Source organism: Asterias rubens, chromosome 9 (assembly GCF_902459465.1).
Source record: "Asterias rubens chromosome 9, eAstRub1.3, whole genome shotgun sequence".
NCBI classification, from domain to species: Eukaryota; Metazoa; Echinodermata; class Asteroidea; order Forcipulatida; family Asteriidae; genus Asterias; species Asterias rubens.
Window position 1 is genome coordinate 16,520,063 of NC_047070.1, and position 26,879 is coordinate 16,546,941.

The window sequence follows — 26,879 nt, forward strand, 5'->3', positions numbered from 1 at the left end:
TACGCTGGTACGCGTTGACATGGGTGAAAAGTCTGCTCCTCTTCAATTGGTACCTTCACACAATGTAGAATGAAGACAGGTATATGACCTGTCCAAATTGTGGGCGGGGCACCTTATGCAAAGCCTCCCCTTTTGCGCTTTAAACATCCATAAAGTTTACTTGTATTAGGTTTTTGCTTTCTTTCATTGCTTGAAATGGGCTTTTCTATTTGTAAACCCCATACCCCCAAAGGAAATGGTTCAATAAAAACACTTTGACACCCCTATGAAATCTGCTATACTCTGCCAGTGTCAGACGCAATTGTGTCCGCCATGCAATACTGTCCGCTCCGGACACTTTTGCATATGCAATCGTGTCCAGGGCGTTGCAAAAACCATCCGGCGGATATGAACATGACTGTACATGTGCACGAGTAAGCGAGCGTGCATGCACTGAACCTACGTAGATGCAGCATGCAGAATGTTCTCTTTCCGTTGTCCTCAGTCGTGTAGTACTTTGTCTTCTCTTTTACTGCCTGTCCTCCTTTTTTATATCTTGATGTATCCCCCTTTTTACTGTTTTGCAATCCAGATGTATATATTTATATAGTTATTGTTTTTAAGAGTTTTATCCTTTTCGTATAAATTATTTGTATTTTTGTATTTTTATGTGAATTGCCAAATAAATAATAATAATATTCACGTATTTTATGATTGCAGCGAATACCCAACGGCCGAACATTTCCCATGTCATTCATTTACTTAAAAAAAAATGGCGAACGTAATACGTCGACCAAGGGCGTTTAATTTACTGCAAGGACAGTTTTGCACTTGGGCGGACACAATTGCATTATGCAGCAGCATCCGGGCGGACACGATTGCATATGCAAAATCGTCCAGCGGATATAATTGCACGCGACACCAGCTTTTTACTCATATTGTTGATTTGTTAGAGGAACGAGAATAAATTGATTAAACGAGAATTAACGAGAATAAATTGATTAAAAACTAACTTGTTTGTACTTTTCATTGTTTCATTTTCGCATAACTAGATACATTTCATCTCCAAAACCCTGATAAACAGTCCACCATCTAATTGGAATTTGTTTTCCCCCTAAACGGAAAGACCAATTTAACACCTGCAAACTTCAAAGACCAACTGGGTGGTTTTTTATCTTATAAAAAACTTTTGTTTAACTTTGTATTTTTCTCCCTCAAAAGTAAACTTATATTTCTCTTATTCCTATAACAATATTGGTGGTATATTTATTTCCCCCAAACCTGGTGGACTCTTTGGTGTAACATGTTGCTTGCAGTCTGTTTTGTCCCACAAATATTCACCTGGCGTAAAAAACTGTCCTCTTTTGTTTTCCAAATACTTTTGATGAAAACTTCCAATTGACCTTGAAACTCCACTGAAGAGAACAAAACAAGAGCCTAATTGAACTATGTTGCAGAAAGTAAATTTATTAGAAACAACATATGTTTAACAGGACACATGACAACAAATAAACAAAACTCAAACAACTCAAAATCTGTTGGTGTATTAGTTTATACTTCTGTTAATATAAGAAAACATAAAATGTGTACATAATATTATTACAATTACCATAATTATTATGAAAACTGAGCAGAAACCTTAAACCAACCAGCATCTACGCCTAAACCAACACAACTTTTCACAAAATGTTTTGCTAATATCACATGTATGATTCTTCGAAAGACATGGAATACAAGTTTGTGAGAAGAATTGCTTTCTTCTTTTGCTCAAAGCTTTTTTATTCCCCAAATTCTGATCCAGAGGGGTGGCCATAAGGTTAAACTTCCCCTCTCAACATTACAGCGAAAAGGATCTTGAAATCTCAGTTAACATTTCTTACAATATCAACATGCAAACATAGCCCAAGCACGAGCTGTGGTATAAAAAATTACCCTTTTTACACAAAATTCGTTTCAAATGGTGGATTTCCAGGCCTGGAATTTCATCTTTGAAAGGGCAAGGCCATTTTTATTTTGCAAAAGGGCACTTCCATTGGAATATCTTAAAAGTCAATGGGAAACTTTTGATGGGACACTAAGGCCAAGACCAGGGGGCACTGCACTAATTTCAAGCCTGGATTTCTAACCATTGGTTTTAATAATATAATAATCAGTTATTTATAAAGAGTTGATTGGTTAGAAGGGAAAACACATCATCATTTTTTTCGGAGTGAATAAATAAAACTCGTCTAGTTTTAAACCAAACACATACAACAGACAAGCTTCATAGATTTCTTCAAATTTTTATGAAAGCACAAACAAAAAGTCGGGAACTTTGTGCACATTCATACAGGCTAATTTTGATTGCTGTATTCAAAATGATGAATACTTAAGGATTACATATTTGCGGAGTCTTTGAATGTAACTTCCCCAACTTTCAAAGTATTTCAGAAGAAGATTTAAATAATTAACAACCCCTTCTCATCCATTAGCTTTCACATTGTTCAATGAGTACCTCATCCATTAGCTTTCACATTGTTCAATGAGTACCTCATCCATTAGCTTTCACATTGTTCAATGAGTACTTCATCTATTAGCTTTCACATTGTTCAATGAGTACCTCTCATACATTTCAACCTCATTACGGCTATACCTCTTGTTGATCTGAGCTTCCACAATGCACCTCCATATCGGTAAGCTTTCCTGTAGTATCTGCCTCGCATTGTGATAAGCTTTTCTGTGAAATTATGATTCGCGCTCAATCACATTGGGTTCCATGTGGCTAAGCTATACCTCAAGTGCTATACCTCTCACCATAAGCATTCAAGTGTACTAATGTACCTCTCGTTTACATTTATTTAAAATTATTCAATACGAAGTCTCATCGGTGTAATTATTTTCCACTAGTTTCATGACGTCCTCTCATCCTTGACAGCTTTTACATGTTACCATGACAACCTCTCATCCATGTATGCACTCATGAGGTACCATGACCACCTCTTCTCCGTTATTTCTCATGGGCTCTCGAAACTAACCTATCACATTATGTCCCTAGCCTACTCTATCTTTTGCCATTCATACTACATCTCATGCGTTCTTTCATGAGGTACATACCTCTCACCCAGAGGCTCCACCATGACTATCTCTCAACAACAACTTGTATGTGGTACCTAAAACACTTGTAAGCTGATGTAAGCTTTCATATACCTCTAAGTACCTCAAACAAAAGCTCATTATGTAAGCTTTCATAAGTTACTATGAGGAATGTCCACGGCCAACACCTCTCGTCTGAGTAAGTTGTTCGTGCGGAGCTATGACTATCCCTCATACATGCAAGCCTCACGACAAATTGGTACCTCCGGATCATAACACCTTTTATGTTGTACCACACCCTTCTCTTATTCAGATACATTTTATCCACCTCTCAATTACATAACCCTCACTTGATGGTACCATGCCTCACTCTCCTCATCCATGTAGACCTCCTGTGGTACACCTCGCACGTTATTTTGATTTGGTAACCTCGCACTCGTGCACGCTGCTATTTGGTATTCGACAATCTCTCATGCAGGTAAGCTTATTTTCACAAGCTTAATGTACAACCATAAACCTCATTCATGTCCCTCTCATCAGGTGAAGTTTGCAGCAGCCCCATGTGTAATCTCTTTTGAGTAGTCTTGGTTCTGATCAGAACCAGAACTAACAGGTTCTTTTCAGAACCCACACAACTCAACATTTATTTACACATGGTGCTACCCACAAACCTCAACTTATTATACTCCCACCATGCAAAGTTTCAAACCCTAGAAGTACCTCTCGTCCATATTAACTTTCATGTTTACATTCAAAACTAGCTTTCATGTGGTACCAAAGACTTTTATGTGGCATGTTTTTAATGACATATTTATTAAGTAGGCCTATTTTTTTTTTTTAATAGTTTGAATACCCAATGAGAAAATATATCACTCAAGTTCAGCTAGAAAACTACTGAGCGTGAACTAATTGGGGAACAACATAGTCTACATCTGTGGAACTCACTGGGGAAAATCTTTAACCTAGAAGTCTTACCGTTTTAAAGTATTGAGGTAGTACCAATTTTAAACTGAAATAATACATTGATCAAGTTTCAACAAACTTGTTTCAAAATCTTAAGAACATGAATGTGCACAAAATAGGATAAAACAAAACTTGCTAATTGAATAAATATTCCCAAAAGTGCCTACCGAATTTGATGAAATTTCCAGTTCGATAATTAATAGGACTGGACTCCACCAACAAACAAAACAGTATAAAAACTGTGGCAATAGACATCACTACGCTTAGAAAAGGCTTTGTGTATAGGAGGCCTACTGCTTTTCAAACAAAAACTGAGCTGTTTGGATTTTCCACTAGTAATGCTTCAATGCCTCTTAAATCCCAAGTGATTAGAGATAACCATTTAAAACAATTATCATGATAATCTTAAAATATCACATGCCCATCACTAGTTAATCTATTAAATTGTTTTGTATGAAATAATTACCTTTTTTGTTTCATTTTTTTTTATAAAATAGCAGATTGTTCTCTTAGTATAAGTTGGACAACAAACCCTAGACATACTAAAATATTGCACAAACACAAACTAAAAAACAGAAAATAGAGGTATTTGACATTTTCATCTTTTAAGATACCTTTTTGATCTTTTGTTCTCATTAAAACAATCAATTTTTAAAAGGGTAAAGGCCTGATTTATCAGCACCAAGATTCTTTGAGTAGATAATTTACAAAGTGAACTAAAGTCTGCCATCATGGCAGTCTAGTTCCACATGTGCAATAGCATCTGTGGCTCACTGAATCCCATCGAATATGAAGAGGAACCTGACTATTTTTTGTATGGGAAAAATACAAGATGGCTGCTCAAGAATGAAAGTTGGTCGTACAAATCACACAGTTGATAGTTTAAATTTAAATTACAAACAAACCATGCACAGCGAGTTTTTGTGGATGGTTATATTGACAAATCAAAAGGCTACATGTATGATGATAAATAATCAAAAATGAATAAAATTCTGAGTTATAGTTTCTTCCTTGGTTTATAGACTGCAAGTCTTGGAAGATTGGGACTCATTAAAGTGCACAAGTTTGTTTCCTTCCGCCTTAAAGCAATGAATGTGGGACCAAAGTGGTTCCAGAAATTGAACGAAAAGTGCGAGACTTGCACAGCCTCATAGTGATATTGACAAATAGCAAAAACAAATGCCAGCCCTTACCATTGTTAATCACTGGAGGCTAATAAACCAACACAACTGGCCCCTGATATTATTAAGACTGCTCATCCTTATTTTCTTAAAACATTTCCTTAACAGGATTATTAAAATTTGTTACAATATCTTCTTGAATAAACCAGTTCCTGTGCTATATAATAATTATTATTATGTGCAGTGGAATATAAAACCAATAAAAAGAGAAGAAATTATACTTCTATGGCCTTGATACAATAGACACAACGACAGAGTATGGCTCAAAAGCAAAATAGAAGCGATGGAAAAATGTGTTTTAGTATGGACAATATTTACAACAATATTTTCTATAACAAGTTTTCTATTACAGTCAATACTTGGATATTTCAAGTGAAGTTCACAGTTACAAACCTATGTTCCGACATCCCTATGTTAAAAATTCCAAAGTTTGTATCATTTAAAACAATTTCTTGGGGTATTTGAGAAATAATCTTAAATTTAAATGGCTTGAGGTACGTGAACTACGTGAACCAATGCTGTACAGCATCACCTAATGCAATGATACAAAACTTGACTGTGCAGTTATTTCAGAAGCTTTTTATTATTTTGAGTTGCATAAAGATTGGCTTATTTTCATGGAACTTGCAGAATCAGGGCGAGAACAGCGCTGAAAATCCATCTGTTTACAAACTTGAATAAAATAAAGGAACTATTCTGTTGCAGCACCTACATCAATCGGTATCTGTAAATGACTGGACAGATTTTCTGAATCAAACAAAACAAAACAAAGGCAAGCACTCGACTTTAAAAAGTTGTTTTCCACTAACAAGTTTGACAGATTGAGTTGGTTGTGGGTGGGGGAGGGAGTGGGTGGGGGTGGGGGAGGGGGGCTGTATGCAGATGAGTTGTACTTGAGGAACAACTAGGGGCAGAATAAGCAATAACAGGCCTGATACTTCACGGAGGCAAGAAGGCGATTGCCTCCATGCCCTGGGTCTTTACCTTGGTGCCCTTGATGGTCTACTGATGCTCCAGTAGAAATTTACAATTTCCTCATGCCTTGGTACCCTTGCCCTTTCAAAAATGAAGCATACAGGCCTGCAGTACTGCTATGAGCCACAGTGACTGATACTAAATTATAACATGAACTATTCAGACTCAAGCTATACATGAAGCATGACAAAATATCGGAGCACACTGCCACTATTGTGAAGTTTGTTGAGACATCCAACTGCATGTCTGACGCTCTGCATGGATGTTCAGAAATAAATAACTTTGACGCCCACATATTTATTTCCCAAGTCATGATGTGATGATATCAACCTTTTTGTACGGAGGATAAATTCAGCAGCTCCTGTGGGTTTTTTTTTGTACAAGTGCTCAATTGAATAAATTGGATACAAAAATCAATAGTTTGTTTGAGTAGCTGAGCTACAAAGTATAAAAACAAAACAAAACCAAAGCAACACGATAATGAATTTGTGGTTCGATAGGTAATACATTAAGGTAATTGATTCAAACTTCAAAGCGGAAAAAACGGAATTGGAATTAGTCTTTCATCCATAATGCAACAGCTATTATACATTGGTCAATCTGTTTATGCATTGTGTGCATTCGAGTGATGTAGAATTATCTAGTCTTTTTCTGACAACTTTCGTTATAAGACATATGTGTGTGGAAGAACCACCAGTTAATAGACCTTATGCATATGACATCATTAGCGTTTGGCGCCTTCACCTAGAGATCAAAAGGAGATTGTTCATTGGCCAATCGTGTCAGCATGCGTACAAATCAGTGCATTTTCATTGTGTCATCAAATTACTTGCAAGATGGCGGCTGAATGACGTCAATGCATAAGATCTATTAAGATAATTAACTGCCATTATGTTCCCATACTGTTCCCAATAATATCTGATATTATGCCAAAGGGTAAACCTTCATGATTATGATCACACTATAGTTATAGGTCCCATGACACCCAGCCTATAAACCAAGATGCAATCTCCATGAATATGGCCTAGCGAACCATCCCAGGTGAAATAAATAATGGATACATTTTCCTATCCTTGTCCAAACCTATGTTATCCATGCAATGGCAATGTAGGCATAATCTACCTCATGGTGACCAGGGACCATGTGGGCAGGTAGAAAAAAAGATACATGACTGTTCATTTTAGTGTAAAGATTTACCCATACAGAAAGGTTCAGGGGTTGATTTCACAAGGATAGTCTTAACTCATAGGACTGGCCTCGAAGATATTAAAAAACTTAAGGCTAGTCATAATTACTTGTCCACAGTCCTAACTCGAGATAAGACTCTCTGTGAAATCCACCAAGGAAGGGACAACTTACACTTAAGAGACCAAAACAGGAATGTCATTTTGTGAACTTGTTATCAACAGAGACTCTCACATCATCATAATGAGATCACAAATTAAAAATTAATTTTAAAAATAATAAATATGCTTGGCCACACCCTTTAAAATATCTATTGAGAAACAAACATGCTATTATACTTGTAACAACACTCAAAAAGAAAAACCCCGGAACCAAAACACAATAAATAAATGAATAAAAAACTGGCTTGCCGAACAGAAAAAAATGTCATGAGTAGGGAATGCCTTGAGTAGGCTTAGCTGTGAGTAAATAATCACCAAAATGAAGAGACGAGAAAACAATATTTCACAGAGAGCAATAATGTAATTAAGAACCTTCTAAATCATCACTGAATGAAAATGAATATCACAAACATTTAATAACGGTTGGATTTAGAGCATTAGTGCCCCAAAACTCTCCATTCCAACCAACTATTATGTCGCATATGATTCACAAAGGACTATATCATCTCACATATGATGCATCTATAATGCTCCCTAGGCGTCTGACTGTATCAGGTTTGTTTTTAATAAGCAAGGGTAATGGAGCCAATCAGCACATTAAAAGCGATATAAATATTGCAGTGATTTTTGGGGGGATATCGATGGGCAGCCGTGATGGAATTAGATTATTGATGGCTTGTACGGTCTGAAGAAGAAAAAAAAGTAAAGGAAGAATGTGTAAGCTTTGGTCCATGGACTTTAAAATAGTATATTATTGATGGGGAAAGGAATGATATTTAAGCTAAAAGATTACTTAGTATAACTAACTGGTATCACTTATTTTGAGAAATATTTCTGACTACATTACATTCTGAAATACCATCCTCTATATGACCATTTTGGAAACTGAACAATTTTGAACATCCAAAACAAAAGAAAGTGAATATTTGAATCTGATAAAGATTTCAGGACTGAAGCCTTTCTCAGGCATCTGGCGGCTAAAAGCACACAAATTTGTCAAACAAAGATGTTTTTCTTCCATTAATTTCTAGCAAATTTGATGACCAATTTAGGCCAAAGTTTCACAGATTTGTTATTTTATGCATGTGTTGGGATACACCAAGTGAGAATACTGGTCTTTGACAATTACCAAAGGTGTCCAGTGCCTTTAAAAGACCTTTCGACTAATATCAGAGTCTGCAAAGTGCAACAAGTATCAAATGACCTGACCAGCTTTTCGTAATGTGAGAATCACAATTCATAATTGCGCCAGCACGCCAGGGAAATGTAAAATTGATGAAACTTTGATGAAGGTATAATGCCGAGGTTTTTCCCAAAATAAATGACATTCACAGAGTAGACTCCTTAAAGTTTGTAATCAAGTATACCAATGTACTCCTTCCCCATTCCCAAATAGAAAGGTCAAACTATTTTAGCAGCCTTTATGTATCTTTACAGCATGCAGACTAAAGATATTGTTTCAAAAATAAGGTTGAGTAAAAGTGCACCACAAACTATTTACAGAATATATATAAGATAGTTTTGTACAGTCAAAAATATAAAACTACATGTAGAAACAAAAATAAAGTAGATGAAAATAAATGTTATCAAACACAAAAGAAGGTTTAAAGTACCGATACAGTGGAGAGTTGTTTGTGTAAACCTTCATTCGTGACTTATTTTCATCGTGCAATCAACTGGATCCTCGGGGCGAGATGATAATATTTGATCAGAATTCTTAAACTGCTTGGCAGTAGAGATATTACAAACAACACAAATGATAAGCTGATATTTCAGAAAGAGTAAACCTTAGCGTATGGTTGTTCCCAAGGGATAAATTTTGCAGTTTTTTTCTTCTTTTTCTGTTTGGTCCTCAATCATTGCACAACCGTTTTAGTGTCTGATCACATCACTGGCTGTGTCTTTGACTAGGCTCCTACTATCATGTGCATGAGGCAACAGTAAAAAAATGATAATAATAGTAGTAATAATAAACAGCTCTTGTATCGCGCAAATTAAAATAAGAGTCCATATGTGCTTCTGTAAAAAAAAAAGATGGGTTTTAAGTTTAGATTTAAATTGTTCTAGTGTGTTACAGTCTTTGACATTGTCAGAAAGAGAGTTCCATAGTTTAGGTGAAGCATATTGGAAGGAACATTGACTGTTGAACTTAGAGTACATACAGTGTATCAACCTTACTGGTTTTGATAATAATAATGGCTCTATGACTAGTAATTTCTTTCCTTTTATTACAAACAAAACCGAAACTGATCTCCAGGGCCCAATTGCAGAGAAATGTAGAACACTTTAAACCAAAGTGTTTTCATATCAAGAATTATACGGACACTTTGCAGGGAAGGTGGAGTGAGTAGGTATACACATTCAAACCAGGGACCTATAACAAAAGATAACAATAGGGTCCAAGGTTCGGGAAAGGTCCATAGTTGGGAAAACGTGTACAAAACTAATGGGAGCTGTTGCCAAAAAGTTAAAGATTATACCAAAAAAGAGGGCCATAGGAGGTCCACAGTTGCAGGGGTATACAAGCTTGCGTGTGGTGGTTTGGGTGAAAAAGATTTGGTGGGTCAACATTCTGGGGTGGATTGTGAACTCATCTGTAAACTAGAGGTGTCCCAAAATGCAGTTGCCTTTAAATATATTTCCAATTCATTTGAGATCTGAGGGGAGGTTTAGTCATGCAGTTGAGATACATTTGGGTGAGATTATTCCACTTTTACAAATATGTGTTTGTCATTCCTACTAAACTATTGGGATCATACAGAAAAAAAGCAATGACTACCTTCTTGTGGTTATATTTTATAGACAACAAAAGACCACGGATAATGAGCCAGGATAACATGTTTCCCCTACAGAACCCTACAGCTTGGGTACTCCATCAAACCACTGGGTAAACTTGGGGGACAACTTTGGCGGGTCATGATCAAAAACTAAATAATCAAACAGAGAATTTTATCATGTGCTCTAATTAATTACTCCTGCCCGAATACATTATAAATGCACGATCGCTGATCATCTACCTCCTGATGAATGATTTATGAAATGCTTTGTCGATATTTTACTGGCAGGCACTTTCCTTTTTGAGTAATAAAATATTTATAGTCATTATGGATACAGACTCGCTACTTTATATACCCAGGCACAAGACATTAATAAATATCCCTTCTCTCTCGCTCTAGGCCCTCTCAGTAAATATGTAGATGTTTAGAGAGCAAAATCCAACCCCCTTGGGTGGCCGATATTTTAACGAGGCAAAACGAAAAGGAAAAAGACGTGACAAGGGAAAGATAAAGTCTCATCGGTCTTAAACTATCATCTACATAACTCAAGGACATCTGATCAGTGAAAGATATGGTAGTTAGTAGTATTTGAACAGCCAAATCTTCAAGAGGACTCCTGGGGGTTCAATATGGATTGTTCGGCTTCAAACAAAACTATAATTGTCATAACTCCAGTACATTTAAACAGCAAACAGAGATTAATAAAATGGTTTGGCTTTCAAAATGTCTACATTTCCCCTGTTTTGAATGTCCCTATTTCAAGTGAAATAGGAATATGCATTTTCTATATCTTCTTGGCTAGAACAAGAAGGGGAAGAGAATGAACATTCCATAAAGATGGTTTCGTCCAACAATGGAACAAACACAGTGGACGATGATCATTTCAATTGCGACAATTTCAGTTGGGAACATAGAGTTTGAACTGCCTCTAGCTACCGGGCAATCTCGATGGCCTAGTTAGTCTAGAATTGCAAAGGTCGTGGGTTCGAACCCTAGCCCGAGTAATATGCATGTGATTTTGTTATCACAGAACTATGGAAAGTATCACAGTGCTAACACACATCGATGTATATGGGTTAAACCAACATGAATTAGTTCAGTTTCTTCATGACCTCTTAAACATCTTAAAACCACCATGTGTTGAATATCCACTTCGACCCCTTTAATTTTCTCCATACCTTATGTGGATTCTTCATCAGTTACTAAGTGCTTTACAAAAGCCTCTACCGGGAAAGTAAAGCGACTCCCGCGTACCAGAGTCGCCAAGTTCAACTACCGAGAGTAGACATCTCCCGTCCCCGGACAACGCAGCTAACCCATAGGCCATCCAAGTATTTTGATCCCATCAGTGTTTTGATCCCCGATGCAATTTTTCCTTGGCATTCAATTCTGGAGTTCCCAAACTGTGAAGTCGGAAAGTTGGATAATCAATCCGCCGTTTTTATCCCCGATGTGACTTTTGGGAATTCAAAGTATGATTAAAATGACCACAGGTTAATATTAAGGTGTGGACGACTGACGCCGTCAAAATAACACGCCGTATCAGAGATTGTGATTCCGGAATCGTTGATGCTGATTGTCTGCGGGATATAAGTTTGGCGAAAAAACAAACCGATAGATAATGGTATCCCTGCGTGACTTTGGATTTATAGATGGGTGAAAACCAATGGGTGAAAACCTTAGGCACAGCACATTTAAGGATATGAATTACAGTGAGTTTTGCTCTCAAAAAAGGTGGTTGGATAAAAGAACAAGTGATGAGTAGAAATATCTTAAACCACAACATAGTAACAATACACTTTAAAACAAAAGAAGTAACAATTCCATGAGTTGCTGACTTCAAACACAGCCTAAGATGATTTAGTGAGTTAATAAGTTATAAATGTGTGTAAATAAAAGATAATGAGTTGGATCGTTTTGTCAACAAATATTTCATGGTTTGCTTTTGGTTCTGATGTAAGGAACTAAAACTTAATATAGTCATGGACAGAAATTGGGGATAAAACTGTTATATATACATGTATACATAAAATGGTTACAATGTACATAGTTTGTAACATATAAATGAAGCATTCACAACAACTGGACAGAACATTGCAAACAAGTAGCCCATTACACAAATTTTGCTGCATAAATAAATAAAATGAGATATGTGTTCAAGTACACATGGAGTCTTGTACATACACCAGTGTTGCTTGGTCAGATAAATAATTGGCCAAATTTGTCATATTTTTTACCGTATTTGTTACCGTATTTTTTACCGTATGAGGGCGTATACTAACTGAGTTCAGATTATGCAAGTAAACAAAGTAAAAGAACTGGCTTTTCCTGTTACTATGTGTTTTGCCATTGATGGAAGAAAACAGCATACAGGCATTAAGATAAAAAAATCAATAAGATAAAACTGTTGCGGTGATAAGACAATTTGCTACTGAAGCACCCAAACAAAGTTTTGCTTAGCAGACTTATTTGCTAAGCACCATTTTGGGCTTTACATTGTGAAAATTGGCCCCTGTACACATGTATGTAGCCATAATGAGGCTCCGAGTGAAAATGGTCGGGTCCCCCATTCCGTTGAGTGGGAATCATGATTGGTTATTGCTGTTGAATACGGGGAACATAGTCATGGTTAATGTGGCAGTATTAAAGTGAATGTTGTTTTACTGATGAACTATGGGTATGTGGGGAAACTATGATGTGTGGTGTTTTTGTTCATTTGTTTTCTTCAAAATAATGCTTTGATAGAAAGGCAGAATATAATGTTAAGCATGATAATGCAAAAAGAAGTTTCTATTCAAATCTATGATCATAAATTGGCCCAGTCTTGTCCCATTTATACAGTAGTGTGAATGTCACTATAATGTTCAGGGGTTCTTACAGCAATATCCACAGCATGATTAAGACCTATGGGCTGCTCTATTGGTGATAAACAAACCCAGCTGGTAGGTATGGACTACCAAATGTTAGTAAAACACTCCATATGTTAGTAGTTTTACCCAAATTCAACATTTCCTGCAAAATTTCAGTTAAATAAAATATCTCCAATGATTATGTTTTTGTTTCCAACGAAATTCGACACTTAGTATTTGTGTAACATTTTTACAAACAGTAGCTATCTTTTTTTCCTTTTCATTTATGGCTTTCCATAGTTTTCCAACATTGGTTAGCAAAAACATGGGCTGTTACACTGCAATAGAAAGGTCTACAGGTCCCAGTGTATACATTAAACATAGAGTCCCATAGCAGCATTGGAGGCCAACCATTAATTCCTGATTCAGACTCAATTAGGACGGCCATGGCTCATCCGGACTGTGTGAGCATTGATGACATCAAGATCTAGCCAGAAGCTCAAAGATTAAAACGAACTTTGAGACAGTATTGAGTTTCAAGCAATAAGCTAGTCTGAGAAATAATGCCACCAAATTACTGCTGCAATGGCGTTCGGCAAAGAAGACGATATCCAGTAATGGGTACACATGCACATGTTTATCAGGACCGTCAGGATTAAAGGCACTGGACACGTTTGGTTATAACTCAAAATATATATTAGCATAGAAGCAACGGATAGTTGTTAGGAAACATTGTGAGGAAACGACTCCCTCTGAAGTAATGCAATTTTTGAGAAAGAGGTAGAACTGTACAAAAATATTTGAATCTGAGAAACACTTCAAGCCTGAAGCCTTTTATTTCTCAGGCATCTGCCAATACTCAAATTTGTGCAACAAGGGAGGTGTTTTGTAATTTCTTTCTTGCAACTTCAATGACCAACTGAGCTCAGATTATGTTTTTACAGCTTTATTTTGTATGCATAGATGTTGGGATACACCAAGAGCAAATACTGGTCTTTGACAATTACCAAACGTGTCCAGTGCCTTTAAGACTGGCAACATGAACAGATTTCAGTGACTCTAAATCTATTTCAGTGGTGGGCTAAACAGTTTGAATATTTTCACAGTAATGTACCCCCTATATGCAAGCAGTGTCCTGCCACATCTGGAAAATAAATCCCACACACTCCATTGATGGAACTTGTGCATCACCATTTAGAGGGGTGGAGCTTCTAACCTACCTCCCCTCTCCCGCTGCTACATGCTCACGTCAGGCATTGACGAGAAGTATCGCCACTATAACAAATGTATAATTGCTCAGGAGTTAGCAAGCAGTACAGTCATGTGACAGATGGGATTGTAAACCACACCTAGGAAGCCAAACCCGCCAAGGGGCCACTTTCAAGGAGCTAACTGAAACAGAAATTATCGCTGAATAGTTTTTCTGCTAAGCAAAAAAGGCATGATAAAAGTCACTGATGGTACATGGTAATACAGTATTTTGGGTGGTAAGCAATGTTTTATTGGCTTTAGTGGCTCTATGACATTGGGCCATGGGCTCCAATTCAAAAACAGCTAATTGATCTGATGAACTGCCAATAATCGCTGAGCAACTCATCTTAGAGGTATATCTTAGCTCTTTGGGAAATTGGCTCCTGGTCTTGTAATATTTGTAAAAAGCTTTTAGGAAAATGACCTACATTTTAGACCAAAACCAAGGATTTGAGGTTATAGGAATTGAGGCTAAGAAAAAAATTAGATAAATGGTGGATAGATTACCATCGAATCCATCAGTGACATGACAATTATAATGAGTTGTCTTTCTTTACCATTACTGTAATAGACTATGCATGTCTTGCTGGTATTGAACATTAGGACCAGTTGAAGTGCGCAACTTTGTGATCGTTCCACGTTAAAGCAATGTACGCGGGACCAAAGTGGTCCAAAACACCTTTGAATACGTGCGAGACTTGCATGGTCTATAGTGTTAATCCGCAGACTGCTCCATATGTATGTATATTATATACAAAGTTATGTTAAGAACTACTTGTGTTACTGCTGCACCGTTGGGAGTTCTGTTTGCTTATGTGCTCCACTAGGCGCTGGTGACGGCTGTTGTTGTTGTTGTGGTTGTTGTTGTTGCTGTTGTTGTTGTTGTTGTTGTTGATCTTGCGATAATGCATTCTCTGTGGGTGGTACTTGTGTATCTAAGCTGGTTGCCGTGTTATCGCCGGGCTGGTTAACGGTTCCATCCTCTGGCTTTGTTTCGCTTCCATTACTCGCCGGTTCTATCTTATTCGGCCTGTTGAAGGTTTACAAAAATTAAAAAGAATTATTTCAAGAATAAGCATATAAAATCACCAGTTTGAAGAAAAAGTTGTATTTGAACTGATCTCACTTCAAATAAAGCATGCTATTACACTGTCACCCTAAACTGTGGTTAGACATTACCAGAAGATTGAAGAAGAATAAAAGGGGACCAGTTGCTTTATGACTTAAAATAATGTTTCTTTTGCTGGGTACCATTCTTGAGCTTACATGTAGAAGGCATCTGCCATAGGCCTAATTGATTTGTGCCATGAACAATTAACAAATTCCAGGAGATATGAGCGAGATTAATCAACAGTGGGAAAGAGGTTGCTTGAGGTAAATTTCTTTGTCGCAAAGTTCTGAGTTGAGCTGGTACACATTTACAAGAATTGGCTATAACTGGTGAGTCTGCTGCCATCCTATTTAGTTTCCACAACTTCTGTTATAAGTATTTTTCAGAAATACAATACTTTCTGAATCCCAATCATTTTTTCATGTAAAAAGGATGAGATATCATGGAAAAAGGTGACAATTACTGAAAAAACTGCTCTCATCAGGCCCAAGATTCCCTTAAAGTGGAAAAATAAAATTAATAACAATAAAATAAATACAAACAAAAATAAAACCATCATGACAGATGCAAGGTTGTTAAACGCTTTTGTGTTTTTTGTCCCCAAAGCTTACAAAACTTCTTGCAATTTCAATCAGGAAAAAAACTGTCGAACGATAACACGAGACAATGCGACATAAAGGTCTTCGCTCCTGAAAAACTTCCTACAAGTAGTACAAAGCTTTTCTTTCATCACGTACAGAGGGTAAACCTTAAGGCAAGCCACTGATAAAACACACACAAAAACATCCATACAAAAAAAACTCTACATTTAGTCACAGAAATACAAACAAGATAGAAGTACATCTCCCGAGGGATGTTTCTCTGTATAATACAGACGGCTCACGGGGGCGCAACAAAAAAAGGGAAAACTCCTAACAAGACTCGTCAGTGTCGGAATATCTTTTCCAAATTTCTACATTCCCTTAGAGAATTAATTCAATTACCGTCCGACAATGACTGCGCCTTGGGGGTTGGATAGACTCTCATAAACATGTATCCATCAAAAAGAAGGTAAAATCATGGGGTGCATGCTGGAAATTAAGAAAGGTGTGTTGCTTGGAGGAGTTAGTTTCATTCACTGTTTTCTTAAACAGCTGGAAATGGAACAAGGCCCGGATGCGGATACAGGGGCGATGGAACTTCACCAGTTAAATATTTGACCCAAATAACGCCACATTTTTTTCCTTGCAGATGCACTCTTCTAGACGCACAATTGTACCTGCATTGAAAACTGCAAATAATCGCTCACAATACTCTCATCAATTGTTAAGAATTTAAAATCTAAAATGACTTAAATTCTTCAAGCTCTTCCTTGAGAAATGAAACAGAGCAAATTGGTTTTCTTCAAAACACACACAAGAAAATGTAGATGATGGATGTAAGTTTCCTGTCTGCTAGAAAATTGTTCCCCTAAAAAGACTTCCCAAATGACGTGTAGCACCGAGACTGTTGGAGAGAAACCACACTCTTGTGGAACAGGTGGTACTCCCTCAAGGTGTAGTTTATTAAGCTGCACTCAGTTTAATAGAACAAGCAATAAGGAAAGTATGCCCCCGGTGCACCAGTCTATGTCCACCAGCTATTCCTACCATTATACGTAGACAACGTTTTAGCTATGGGGACATTTTTTGTTTTGCCCTCAGAGAAACAGCTTGGAAGGTTAAGAGTGTTCAGTTACCTCATAAAAATGAGACAATGTGAAAATGATATCGAATTTCTTGAACAAAACATAAAGAAAAAAAAATCCTCAGGCATCGTCAGGCGCGTATGCTTCGTTTTTGAAAGGGCAAGGTCACCAAGGTACTTTCTCTTTGGTAAATTTCTACTGTAGCATTTCAAGGGCACCAAGGCAATAACCAGGGGTCATGGATGCAATCGCCTGTGATGCCTCTGTGAAGTATCAGTCAATTTTGAACGTACACAAAGATAGTTTTCCTGAATTCATATCTTACTTTTCTCTGTTGTACACTTTGAACTCTGCATTCAAGCTGTCAAGCTGGGCCTGCATTTCCTCATCCTGTAGTAAACATAAAACGATAAGAAAGTTGTCTTTAAATCAGGTTTTTCCGGTATACTTGTTTCCCATATATAAACAGGTTTTCCAGTATAAAGGTTTTACAATGACATAAACAGGTTATTCTGTTTACAGATTTTCCAATATGTGACCCGCTCTGTGAAAATGAATCAGATGCATGGCTGGAAAGAACACATCAGCAGCAGTAATTTGGTATGTGTCTAAGCTTTGGGGTGGATCTCGTTGTTGAGTTACTCCGTTTGAAATTAGCCACTACACCATTTTTTGTGAAAAACGAATTACAAGTAAAATGATATTTTAAACTACCATTGTGTGCAAAAGGAAACAAATAAGACACGAGTATGATCACAAAATTGTTGTATTCATAGCTTTATTGCCTAAAAGTAAGTGTTCTAAAGGTTTTTACATTAAACTGTCCATAAATTAATATTGCATTGGGCGACATCTGACACATTTGGTTTTTTAGTATACAAGTTTTCCCATTTGTAAACAGGTTTTCCGGTACAGTGTATGTATACCGGAAAACCGTTTACAAATTTTACAGGTTTTCCAGCATAAAGGTAGAAGCTCTCACCATCAACACCTCGCTCATATTTTAAAGATGGTGTGGCATTTCCAAAGGGAATAACTGAACATTTCAATCATTGATACAGTATTTCGTAGCACGCTACCTGTTTGGAGACACATGTCAACCCCCGTGGGAAACTTGTCCACTTCAAGTTCATTTGTTTCTAACAAGAACAACATACATCACAATAAACAGCAACCTTATGTCAGGCGACTTGCTGAATACAAAAAAACGGACGTGTGTATTGCACAATACCCATATGAAAGTCAAGTTCAGTTTTGTAATCCAATAAATAGACGACTTATCAACATGGGAGGAAAATTGTAGGTCCCTTGCCTCAGGATAAAATGGTGTAATATATCACTGTGTTGGATTGCCTTGAAATGCATTTTTTGCTAAATCCAAAAACAGTTTGATGAAAGTCAAGTTCATTTTTGTAATCCAGTAGATAGACTGCTTGTCACATGGGAGAAAAATGGAAGTGCCTAGCCTCACAACAAAATAGTAGATCATGTCACTGTCATGGATTGCTTCCAAGTGCAATTTTTGAAGAAGAAAAAATAAGATGGAATGTCTTTTCAAGAATGGTCTTTACATTTTTGTACATAGAGAATTTTTTAGCTCATTCCTAAATTTAGATAATAAGCAACAACAGTTTTCTGTGCTAAGCTAGTTTTTGAGCTTACACACTTCAGCTTCCCTTACTCACGGGAAGAAAATACAAGATGGTTATTAATAAAAGGGTCTGTTTCAATGAATAATTTCTTCTGAAAACTAATGGTGTCCATCACGAGCCGTGAACGACACAGCACGCAGCTGCTACATTTTTAAAAGCGTGCCAAACATCGCCTTTAACGTGAACTAAACCCCACAGCGCAATATCCACAGAAAGCCATTTTCTCCCCGCTGCACAATGCGGACCGACCCCTTTCACTTATTCCCATAACATTTTGCTATTCACTACAAACAAGCTGACATTCTTTGCAGATCCGGCCAGTCAGAGACAGAACGGTGCCCAAGACTGCCGGAGGCGCTTGCCGTCCACCTGTGGCCAAACACCCATTAAGAGTTTGGCAAACACCTGCAAACAGACAAGAACCTTCTGACAAAATTCTTCTTAAAGGTAGTATCTGACCCCCACAAAAAACATACCAAAATTATTTTCAAGAAACATGTTTAAAAGTAGAATATAATGATCCAACACACAAGTATCACGCAAAGTCCCACGGCTTTCCTTTTACGTCGCAAAGAAATTTTGACTCCATAAAATGGCCAACCTTGTTAGCCAGATAATTATCAGTCTCCACCCAAAATATGAGTAAAGTCATGATTCTGTTTTTGCAGGTAAATTGCACAACACGTTCTTCCACAAACTAGTTGGCATAGAGCACTGCTGAACAGAGAGAATAACCGTAAATTCCTTTAAGATGACGCACAGTAATGAAAGCAAGGGTTAATTTATCAAGCAAACTGCCATCTCTGATTGAAGATGATAATAGTGAAAATGTATTTTAATGGATTTTCCCCCTTTCTTTTTCTCTAATGTGTCACATTGAATGTCTTAGGATATACATTGCCGTTGCAAAACCTGGCGCCAAATAAATACTCTCAAATTAGTTGTTATTAGAAAATGTTCAGAGTTTATGTTCAAGGCTACAGATTTTTCTTTGTGGAGGTGGACAGTTACACATTCTGCCTGGATTCCAATTACATTACAAAAACAGATTTAGCCTTCGAGAAAGACTCTGGGGTCAAACTGATGAGCCAAAAACTATTTCTTTGCATTAACACATACAGTGTAGGTCCCTTTGGTTGGTAAAAACACATTTAATTGAACATATCAAGTTTATTTATATAAAATATTTCCCAATTAGTCTTTGGTGAGACGAGAAATGAACTAAAAATACCCCCCAAAAAACAGATGGAATAAAACACAAATAAACATCCTTTCTAGTATTCATGATTGACAGGATTCAACCTGCAGGGCTTTCATGTTGAGAAAAAAAAAAGGAGAAAGAAAAAACACCGGCAGGCATCGCAACTGCATCTAGGCTACACTCTTACGGATACATACAATACAACTGTAAATTCAGCGTCATTATTCGAGAGAGAAAAGGGAGGGGGGTCATTGATGATGTATACTTAAACACATTTTCCTGCTTCCTCTTGTCCGACGGCAAATTAAGAACGAATCCAATGGGGACAAGGACCCTTGATGTGACATCCATATTCATATATCTTTGGGGACTGTTGCAGCAAACCACCGGAATGGGATGGTAGCCATTAAAGGACAAAAAGAGAACAAAAAGATGGGTCTCACAACTGCTCATGTCCTGGGCACAATTTCATAGAGCTACTTTTAAGCAGAGAAAGTAGCTAAGCGCAACAAAAGTTTGCTTAACAGAGTAAGGTTACCGCCCATACTACCATGTCACGTATTCAATTTGTGCCTGGTATCCTGCCCATTTGTGCTTAGTGGAAAATCGTTCAGTAATAATGTCTGCTTAAGCAGCTCTATGAAATTAGGCTCAGGGGCAGATTTCACAAAACAATAAAATTCATTGCAAGACAAATTGTCGGTTTTACCACAGTGATTTCTATTGTGGGTTTTACCACAGTGATTTGTATTGTGTCATCACACTTTTACTTAGCAACTGCACTTGATTTGCAGTCGAGATCAATTGTATCTCTTTGTGAAATCGGCCCCTGATAGTGCAACAAATTCTGCATGCTCCAAATGTCAATGTGCAAATCTTTAGGTAAATTTCATAGTGAATGACGTTAACCTTGACCAGATCAAGGCAATCGATTATTGAGACTTGCTTCATACTCGGGGAAGTTGATAATAAACAAGATTGTGTGTCAAGCGGCAAAAATATATCCAGAAATCATTTGATATATGTGATGAAGGTCAAGTATCTAGGAGTAGATCAGCCATTGGGCTCATTTTTCAAAAAGCACTACGATTCATCTTAAGAAGAGTTGTCAGAGTAACTATAGTGAATTGGTATATTGTGACATCACATTTTACTTAGCAACAATGATCGATTCGCAGTTAAGATCAATCTTAGCTCTTCGTGAAATCAAACCTATGCCCCTGAACTTGGCCCCTCAAATTCGCAGTTAAGATCAATCTTAGCTCTTCGTGAAATCAAACCTATGCCCCTGAACTTGGCCCCTCAAATTCGCAGTTAAGATCAATCTTAGCTCTTCGTGAAATCAAACCTATGCCCCTGAACTTGGCCCCTCAAATTCGCAGTTAAGATCAATCTTAGCTCTTCGTGAAATCAAACCTATGCCCCTGAACTTGGCCCCTCAAATTCGCAGTTAAGATCAATCTTAGCTCTTCGTGAAATCAAACCTATGCCCCTGAACTTGGCCCCTCAAATTCGCAGTTAAGATCAATCTTAGCTCTTCGTGAAATCAAACCTATGCCCCTGAACTTGGCCCCTCAAATTCGCAGTTAAGATCAATCTTAGCTCTTCGTGAAATCAAACCTATGCCCCTGAACTTGGCCCCTCAAATTCGCAGTTAAGATCAATCTTAGCTCTTCGTGAAATCCAACCTATGCCCCTGAACTTGGCCCCTCAAATTCGCAGTTAAGATCAATCTTAGCTCTTCGTGAAATCAAACCTATGCCCCTGAACTTGGCCCCTCAAATTCGCAGTTAAGATCAATCTTAGCTCTTCGTGAAATCGAACCTATGTCCCTGAACTTGGCCCCTCAAATTCGCAGTTAAGATCAATCTTAGCTCTTCGTGAAATCGAACCTATGCCCCTGAACTTGGCCCCTCAAATTCGCAGTTAAGATCAATCTTAGCTCTTCGTGAAATCAAACCTATGCCCCTGAACTTCACTCTTGAAGGGCCACAGCAATTTGTCCTGTATGAGCAAAATGTAAACTTGTAATGGAATTTTGTAAAGGGCACCACAACAAAAGCACAGGGCACCATGACAATTGCTGTGGTGCCATCAGTTAATTTGGAGCCCGACTTTTAAAAAGTAAATGGAAGTAAGGACTAAGGCAAACACTACATATATGCCCCTATGGCTTTCTTCGGCGACAGGGCATAATAAAAACATTACTTCACAGCAACCCTCTTGCATTGACTAAATTTTCAAACTGATGGCATCACAAACTCATCCCCAAAAAGTCAGGCATACATGGAGATATTTCTAATGATGCACAGGTTGGTATATAAATGGTTGTTTCATCGTTATTTGGAGACTTTTGAGATGCTGGCGGCATCAGACATAACATTCCTTTTCTGTGGCTTTGAGCATGAGCATACATGCTTAGTATTGAGCGTGTAGCTCTGAGAATGCGCACTACTAGCGCGAACTGTGAAAAAGGAATGTCCAAAAGTCTCCCATTTAATGTGACCGTCTTCTCTCTCTTCAACTTACAATATCTTTTCCTTTGGAGCTCTGCTTGGCCAGGCGTTTCTTCTTCTTATGCAAGGGTTTGGCCTCAATGATCATCTCCTCAAGTTCAAAGGTCGGGTCACAGTTCAAATGATCCTTCTGTTGAAATAACAAATATAGAAATGGGGGAGAAAATCAGTATGAGTTTCCAGTATCTTTGAATCGAAACATGTTTCTGTTTGATATGGCCTTAAACATGAGTGAGAGTCCTAGCTACATGGTAGTAATCATATGTGTATGGCTTCTGACTGGCACTCCGAACAATGTATACAAATGTAGCCAAATGGTTTAATCATTACAACATACATGGAATCACACTAATATGGCCATAGAGGCTTAATCAACAAGGCCAACGTCAAAGAGCAAAAAAGTCCGCAGGTCAAGTGTGACTGCCTGCTTCTTAGCAATCAGTGAGGGACCTTAAAGGCACTGGGATGGATTCCACAAAGAGTTAAGATTAGTCTTATCTCGAGCTAAGGACGTAACTTAAGACTAGCCATACACGTTTACTATCTTCTAGGACTAGTCCTAACTCTTTGTGAAATCCACCCCTAATCACTATTGGCACAACATAGTTACTTTAAAATAATTGTAAGCTTCAAAACTTACTTGGTAACAAGCAGTGGAGAGCTGTTGATAGTAGTATAAAACATTCTGGGAAACGACTCCCTCTGAAGTAAGTAGTTTCTGAGAAAGGGGTAATTTCTCACTAAAATAATATAAGACTACAGGCCTGAAGCCCTTTATAGGCATCTGATGAAAGCACACACATTTGAGCAACAAGGGTGTTTTTTTCTTTCATGGTTTTTTTATTGTATGCAACTTGTCTGGATAATAGGCAATCCCTAGTTGGTTAAACACAAACAAAAATTCTGGTCTTTGACAATTACTAATAGTGTCCAGTGCCTTTAAACAGTCTGGTTTCCGACAACAAGACACCCATGATGTTAGTCTCAATCTATCCATACAACATGTCATCGTTGCTAGGCGATGCCTTGTTTTCAACCGGACTCTGGATCCAGACTTGAATTTAATTTCTCGAGTGGAGAGCACGTAGTTAATAGATCTCATGTCATTTTGGTGGCTTGATTGTCAAGGCCAATGCATTCAACATGGTCATTGCTCATGGTGAAATGGGACAGTATTTGCAAATTTTTGTCTTAACCATCAGATCTAAGATTATGTCACGATCCAAGATCGTATCTCCCAGCCCTTTTTTTTTTTTAATATATAAAAAAATTGGTCATTACTGGGAACTTTAAGTAAAAATTGTATCTTTACTAATTGAGGCATACAAAGTCATTCTTGAAATTTAAATTATTATTAATTCAAATCATTTTGTTCTTTTTAAAGTTGGTTTACAAGAAAGGATGCAAAATAGTTTAATGTGGTAACAAAATTGAGCCTTTGAGAAAGACTCTGCCAGGGTTTGAAACGTCAGCATTAAGTATATTTGCATACCCTTTTGGTTGCTATGCTGTTTACAACAGCTAATTCTATTTTCTCATAAAAAATATACTTAAAGAGCAATTTTAAATTGATTCCACTTTGGTAATAATTGTCAAATCTTGACTGACTCCAGGTGTTTTTAATGTTTACCTGTAAGGAGCAAAATGCCAAACTGTATTTTAACATACAAAACAACTTCAAACGCTGACACTACCGTTACAATCTTAATAACAAGGTTTTTGAAAAGGTTTTTGAAAAGGTTTTTGAAAGAAATAACGCAATTTATTACCCAGGGTCAATACCAAGGTGGTATGACCCTACCTTTAAAATACATACTGTTTCACATCTGTCTGATACATTTCTTGCTGGGGGGGGGGGGGGGGGATGGAGATATTTTTTATATTAAAACAAAATAGAAAGATAAAAGGAGAGATGGAATCCTAGCTAGGACTGTTTCATTGTCACATATATTACTAGCTAGCGGGGAGAACATATGACGAAGTAATAAAGAGTCCAAGTTGTCAAATTAAGGAGAGGATTGATCAATCATGGAGGAGGTGAAATTGTGTGAGAATTTTGTTGATGCTGGCTCCCTGGTATTCAATGCATAATGCAGCATTTTCATTTTTATGATTTAAAGGTAAGGTGTGGTGTTGGTGATGTTGGTTAAAGAATGTACTGTTTAAAGGCACTGGGCACTATTGGTAATTGCTAAAAATAATTGTTTGAAAAAAAAAACTTACTTGGTAACAAGCAATGGAGAGCTGTTGATAGTATAAAACATAGTGAGAAACGGCTCCCTCTGAAGTAACGTAGTTTTTGAGAAAGAAGTAGTTTTCCACTAAAATATTTGAATTTGATTTCGAGACCCCATAACTAGATTTTGAGGTCCCGAAATCAAGCATCTGAAAGCACTCAACTTCTTGTTGGGTGTTTTTTCCTTCATTATTATCTCCCAACTTCAACGACCATTGAGTTAAAATGTTCACAGGTTTGTTATTTTGTGCATATGAGCAGATTTCACGGTTTAGCAGGAAATTTCTTCAAGTGCAAGTGCATACTCTTCACAACCACATGTAGACAATCTCCGCTTAAACAGCTAGCGCCGAATTCAATGGGCACAGAATGAAGCGGTAAGCAGAGCCATGAAAGCAAGGCCCATCCAGTTGATGATAACTTTTGAAGAATTATACTTACAGGGGGCACAAATGAAGGCTTGATCTTCATGTCCAGAACGGCGTCCCAGTCAGCATCGGACATGAACGGATGCTTACACAATGCCGCTAGGCTGATAAGTCTCTGTTGGGGATCTCGAACCAAAAGCTGCAGAATCAACAAAAACCATCGGTCAATTCTTTTTTAGTAACAACATCTTGTATTTGAACTGAGGGTGTCTTGGGAAATATCGAGGGAGATGGGTGTACTTTGGGAATGTGGACAACTTGATCCGGGAAAAAAAGATGGATTCCTTAATAAGTTTGGGATGAGAGATTTTATTGATGGCTTTCATGAAATTCGTAGGAATCTTTGGAGCTGTCCCCTCCAAACAAAATAACATTTTGCACCAGGAGTGCCATCATTGACAGACATGGCGCACTAAAAATGTTTGTTGTTATTATTATTATTATTATTATTATTATTATTATTATTATTATTATTATTATTATTATTATTATTATTATTATTATTATTATTATTATTATTATTATTATTATTATTAATAAAATAATTTTAAAAAATCCCTTAGTAAACAAACACATTGTTCTTTCCTAGTGGTTCCTTCTTTAGTGCTTTTGGGTGTTTTGTTTTCTACATGTGTGTTTGTGTGATTGTGTTGACCACTTGACCACTTGATACCAATGACTTCAGCTAGTAATGTAACCACTTTGCTAACAAAAAAGAGTGACTGTGTACATTCCAGGGCCATTCTGGCAGGCAAGACACTACACTGATCTAAGTAAAATTTGACATTTTGAGTCATAATGTCCACAAAAAGAGCAGTTATAAAACAGCTGGACAAGTTTTGTGATAAAAATAGTAATAATAACATGCATTTATATAGCGCTTAATAGAGGGTTTCTAAGCGCTGAAACATAAAATAATTTTAAAAGGGGCACCAAGGCAAAGACCAGGGGCAACAGAGGCCATGGCCTCTGTGTAATTCCATGCATGTGAATAAGAAACCTATTGTAAAAAGCACATCTCAGCAATCGCTTCTAAAACTCGTTTACCTTTAACCTTCATCTATTCTTGAGCAGTGTATACAAAGTACCGAAAAGGTTTGGGGTCACATCGTTCTCCTTTTACTGAACACTGATAGATGGGAATTAGACAAGATTTTTGGGACTTTCTAAAAAAGGAAGTGTGACAAGTCACGACTGCCTGCCGATCAAGTCATGATGTGCCACTTTCAGCCAAGATATAGCCGTTTCTATGCAATCAATGAGGGTGACATGTAAACAAGGTATAGGAACAGGATGAACGTGATTTGAATAGAGCCAAGACAGTATCCGATCCTCCAGTCTTCAACTACTTTTATTATCAACGTCAAAGCTGTAAAGGTTTGCAGCAACTCAACATTGCATTCGCAAGCCTTTTTCTAAAAGTGACACCAGTAAACATAGATTGGAGTTCTGATCTGAACAGAATACCAGTGCTGTAGCTTATCTTGATTGATGAAACGTCGGCAACCAGACACCTTTTTAGCAAACAAGGCCAATTGTTGTGGTACCAGCTGCTAACACATAGGATTTGAACTGCCTCTGCCTCAAGCTTGGTGGTGTAGGATTTGAACTGCCTCTGCCTCAAGCTTGGTGGTGTAGGATTTGAACTGCCTCTGCCTCAAGCTTGGTGGTGTAGG

At 37.4% G+C, this 26,879-nt stretch overlaps 1 protein-coding gene and 1 long non-coding RNA gene across 2 annotated transcripts in view; both read right to left on the minus strand.

Annotated features, from left to right (window-relative positions):
• Positions 1-1,513: 1,513 nt before the first annotated feature.
• LOC117294518 lies at positions 1,514-6,047 on the minus strand. Its single transcript, XR_004519543.1, has 2 exons — positions 2,474-6,047; positions 1,514-2,438 (listed from the first exon to the last, which is right to left on the minus strand). It is a non-coding gene; the product is annotated as an uncharacterized LOC117294518 (long non-coding RNA).
• Positions 6,048-14,102: 8,055 nt separating this feature from the next.
• Positions 14,103-26,879, minus strand: part of LOC117294890 (serine/threonine-protein kinase 32A-like) — a 73,920-nt gene continuing 61,143 nt past the window's right edge. Inside the window, exons 10-13 of the mRNA XM_033777438.1 lie at positions 25,217-25,342; positions 22,553-22,669; positions 17,496-17,560; positions 14,103-15,423 (exon numbers count right to left, since the gene is read on the minus strand). Coding sequence (XP_033633329.1) covers positions 15,174-15,423; positions 17,496-17,560; positions 22,553-22,669; positions 25,217-25,342 — 558 coding nt within the window. The 3' untranslated portion in view covers positions 14,103-15,173. The remainder of the gene's footprint in view (positions 15,424-17,495; positions 17,561-22,552; positions 22,670-25,216; positions 25,343-26,879) is intronic.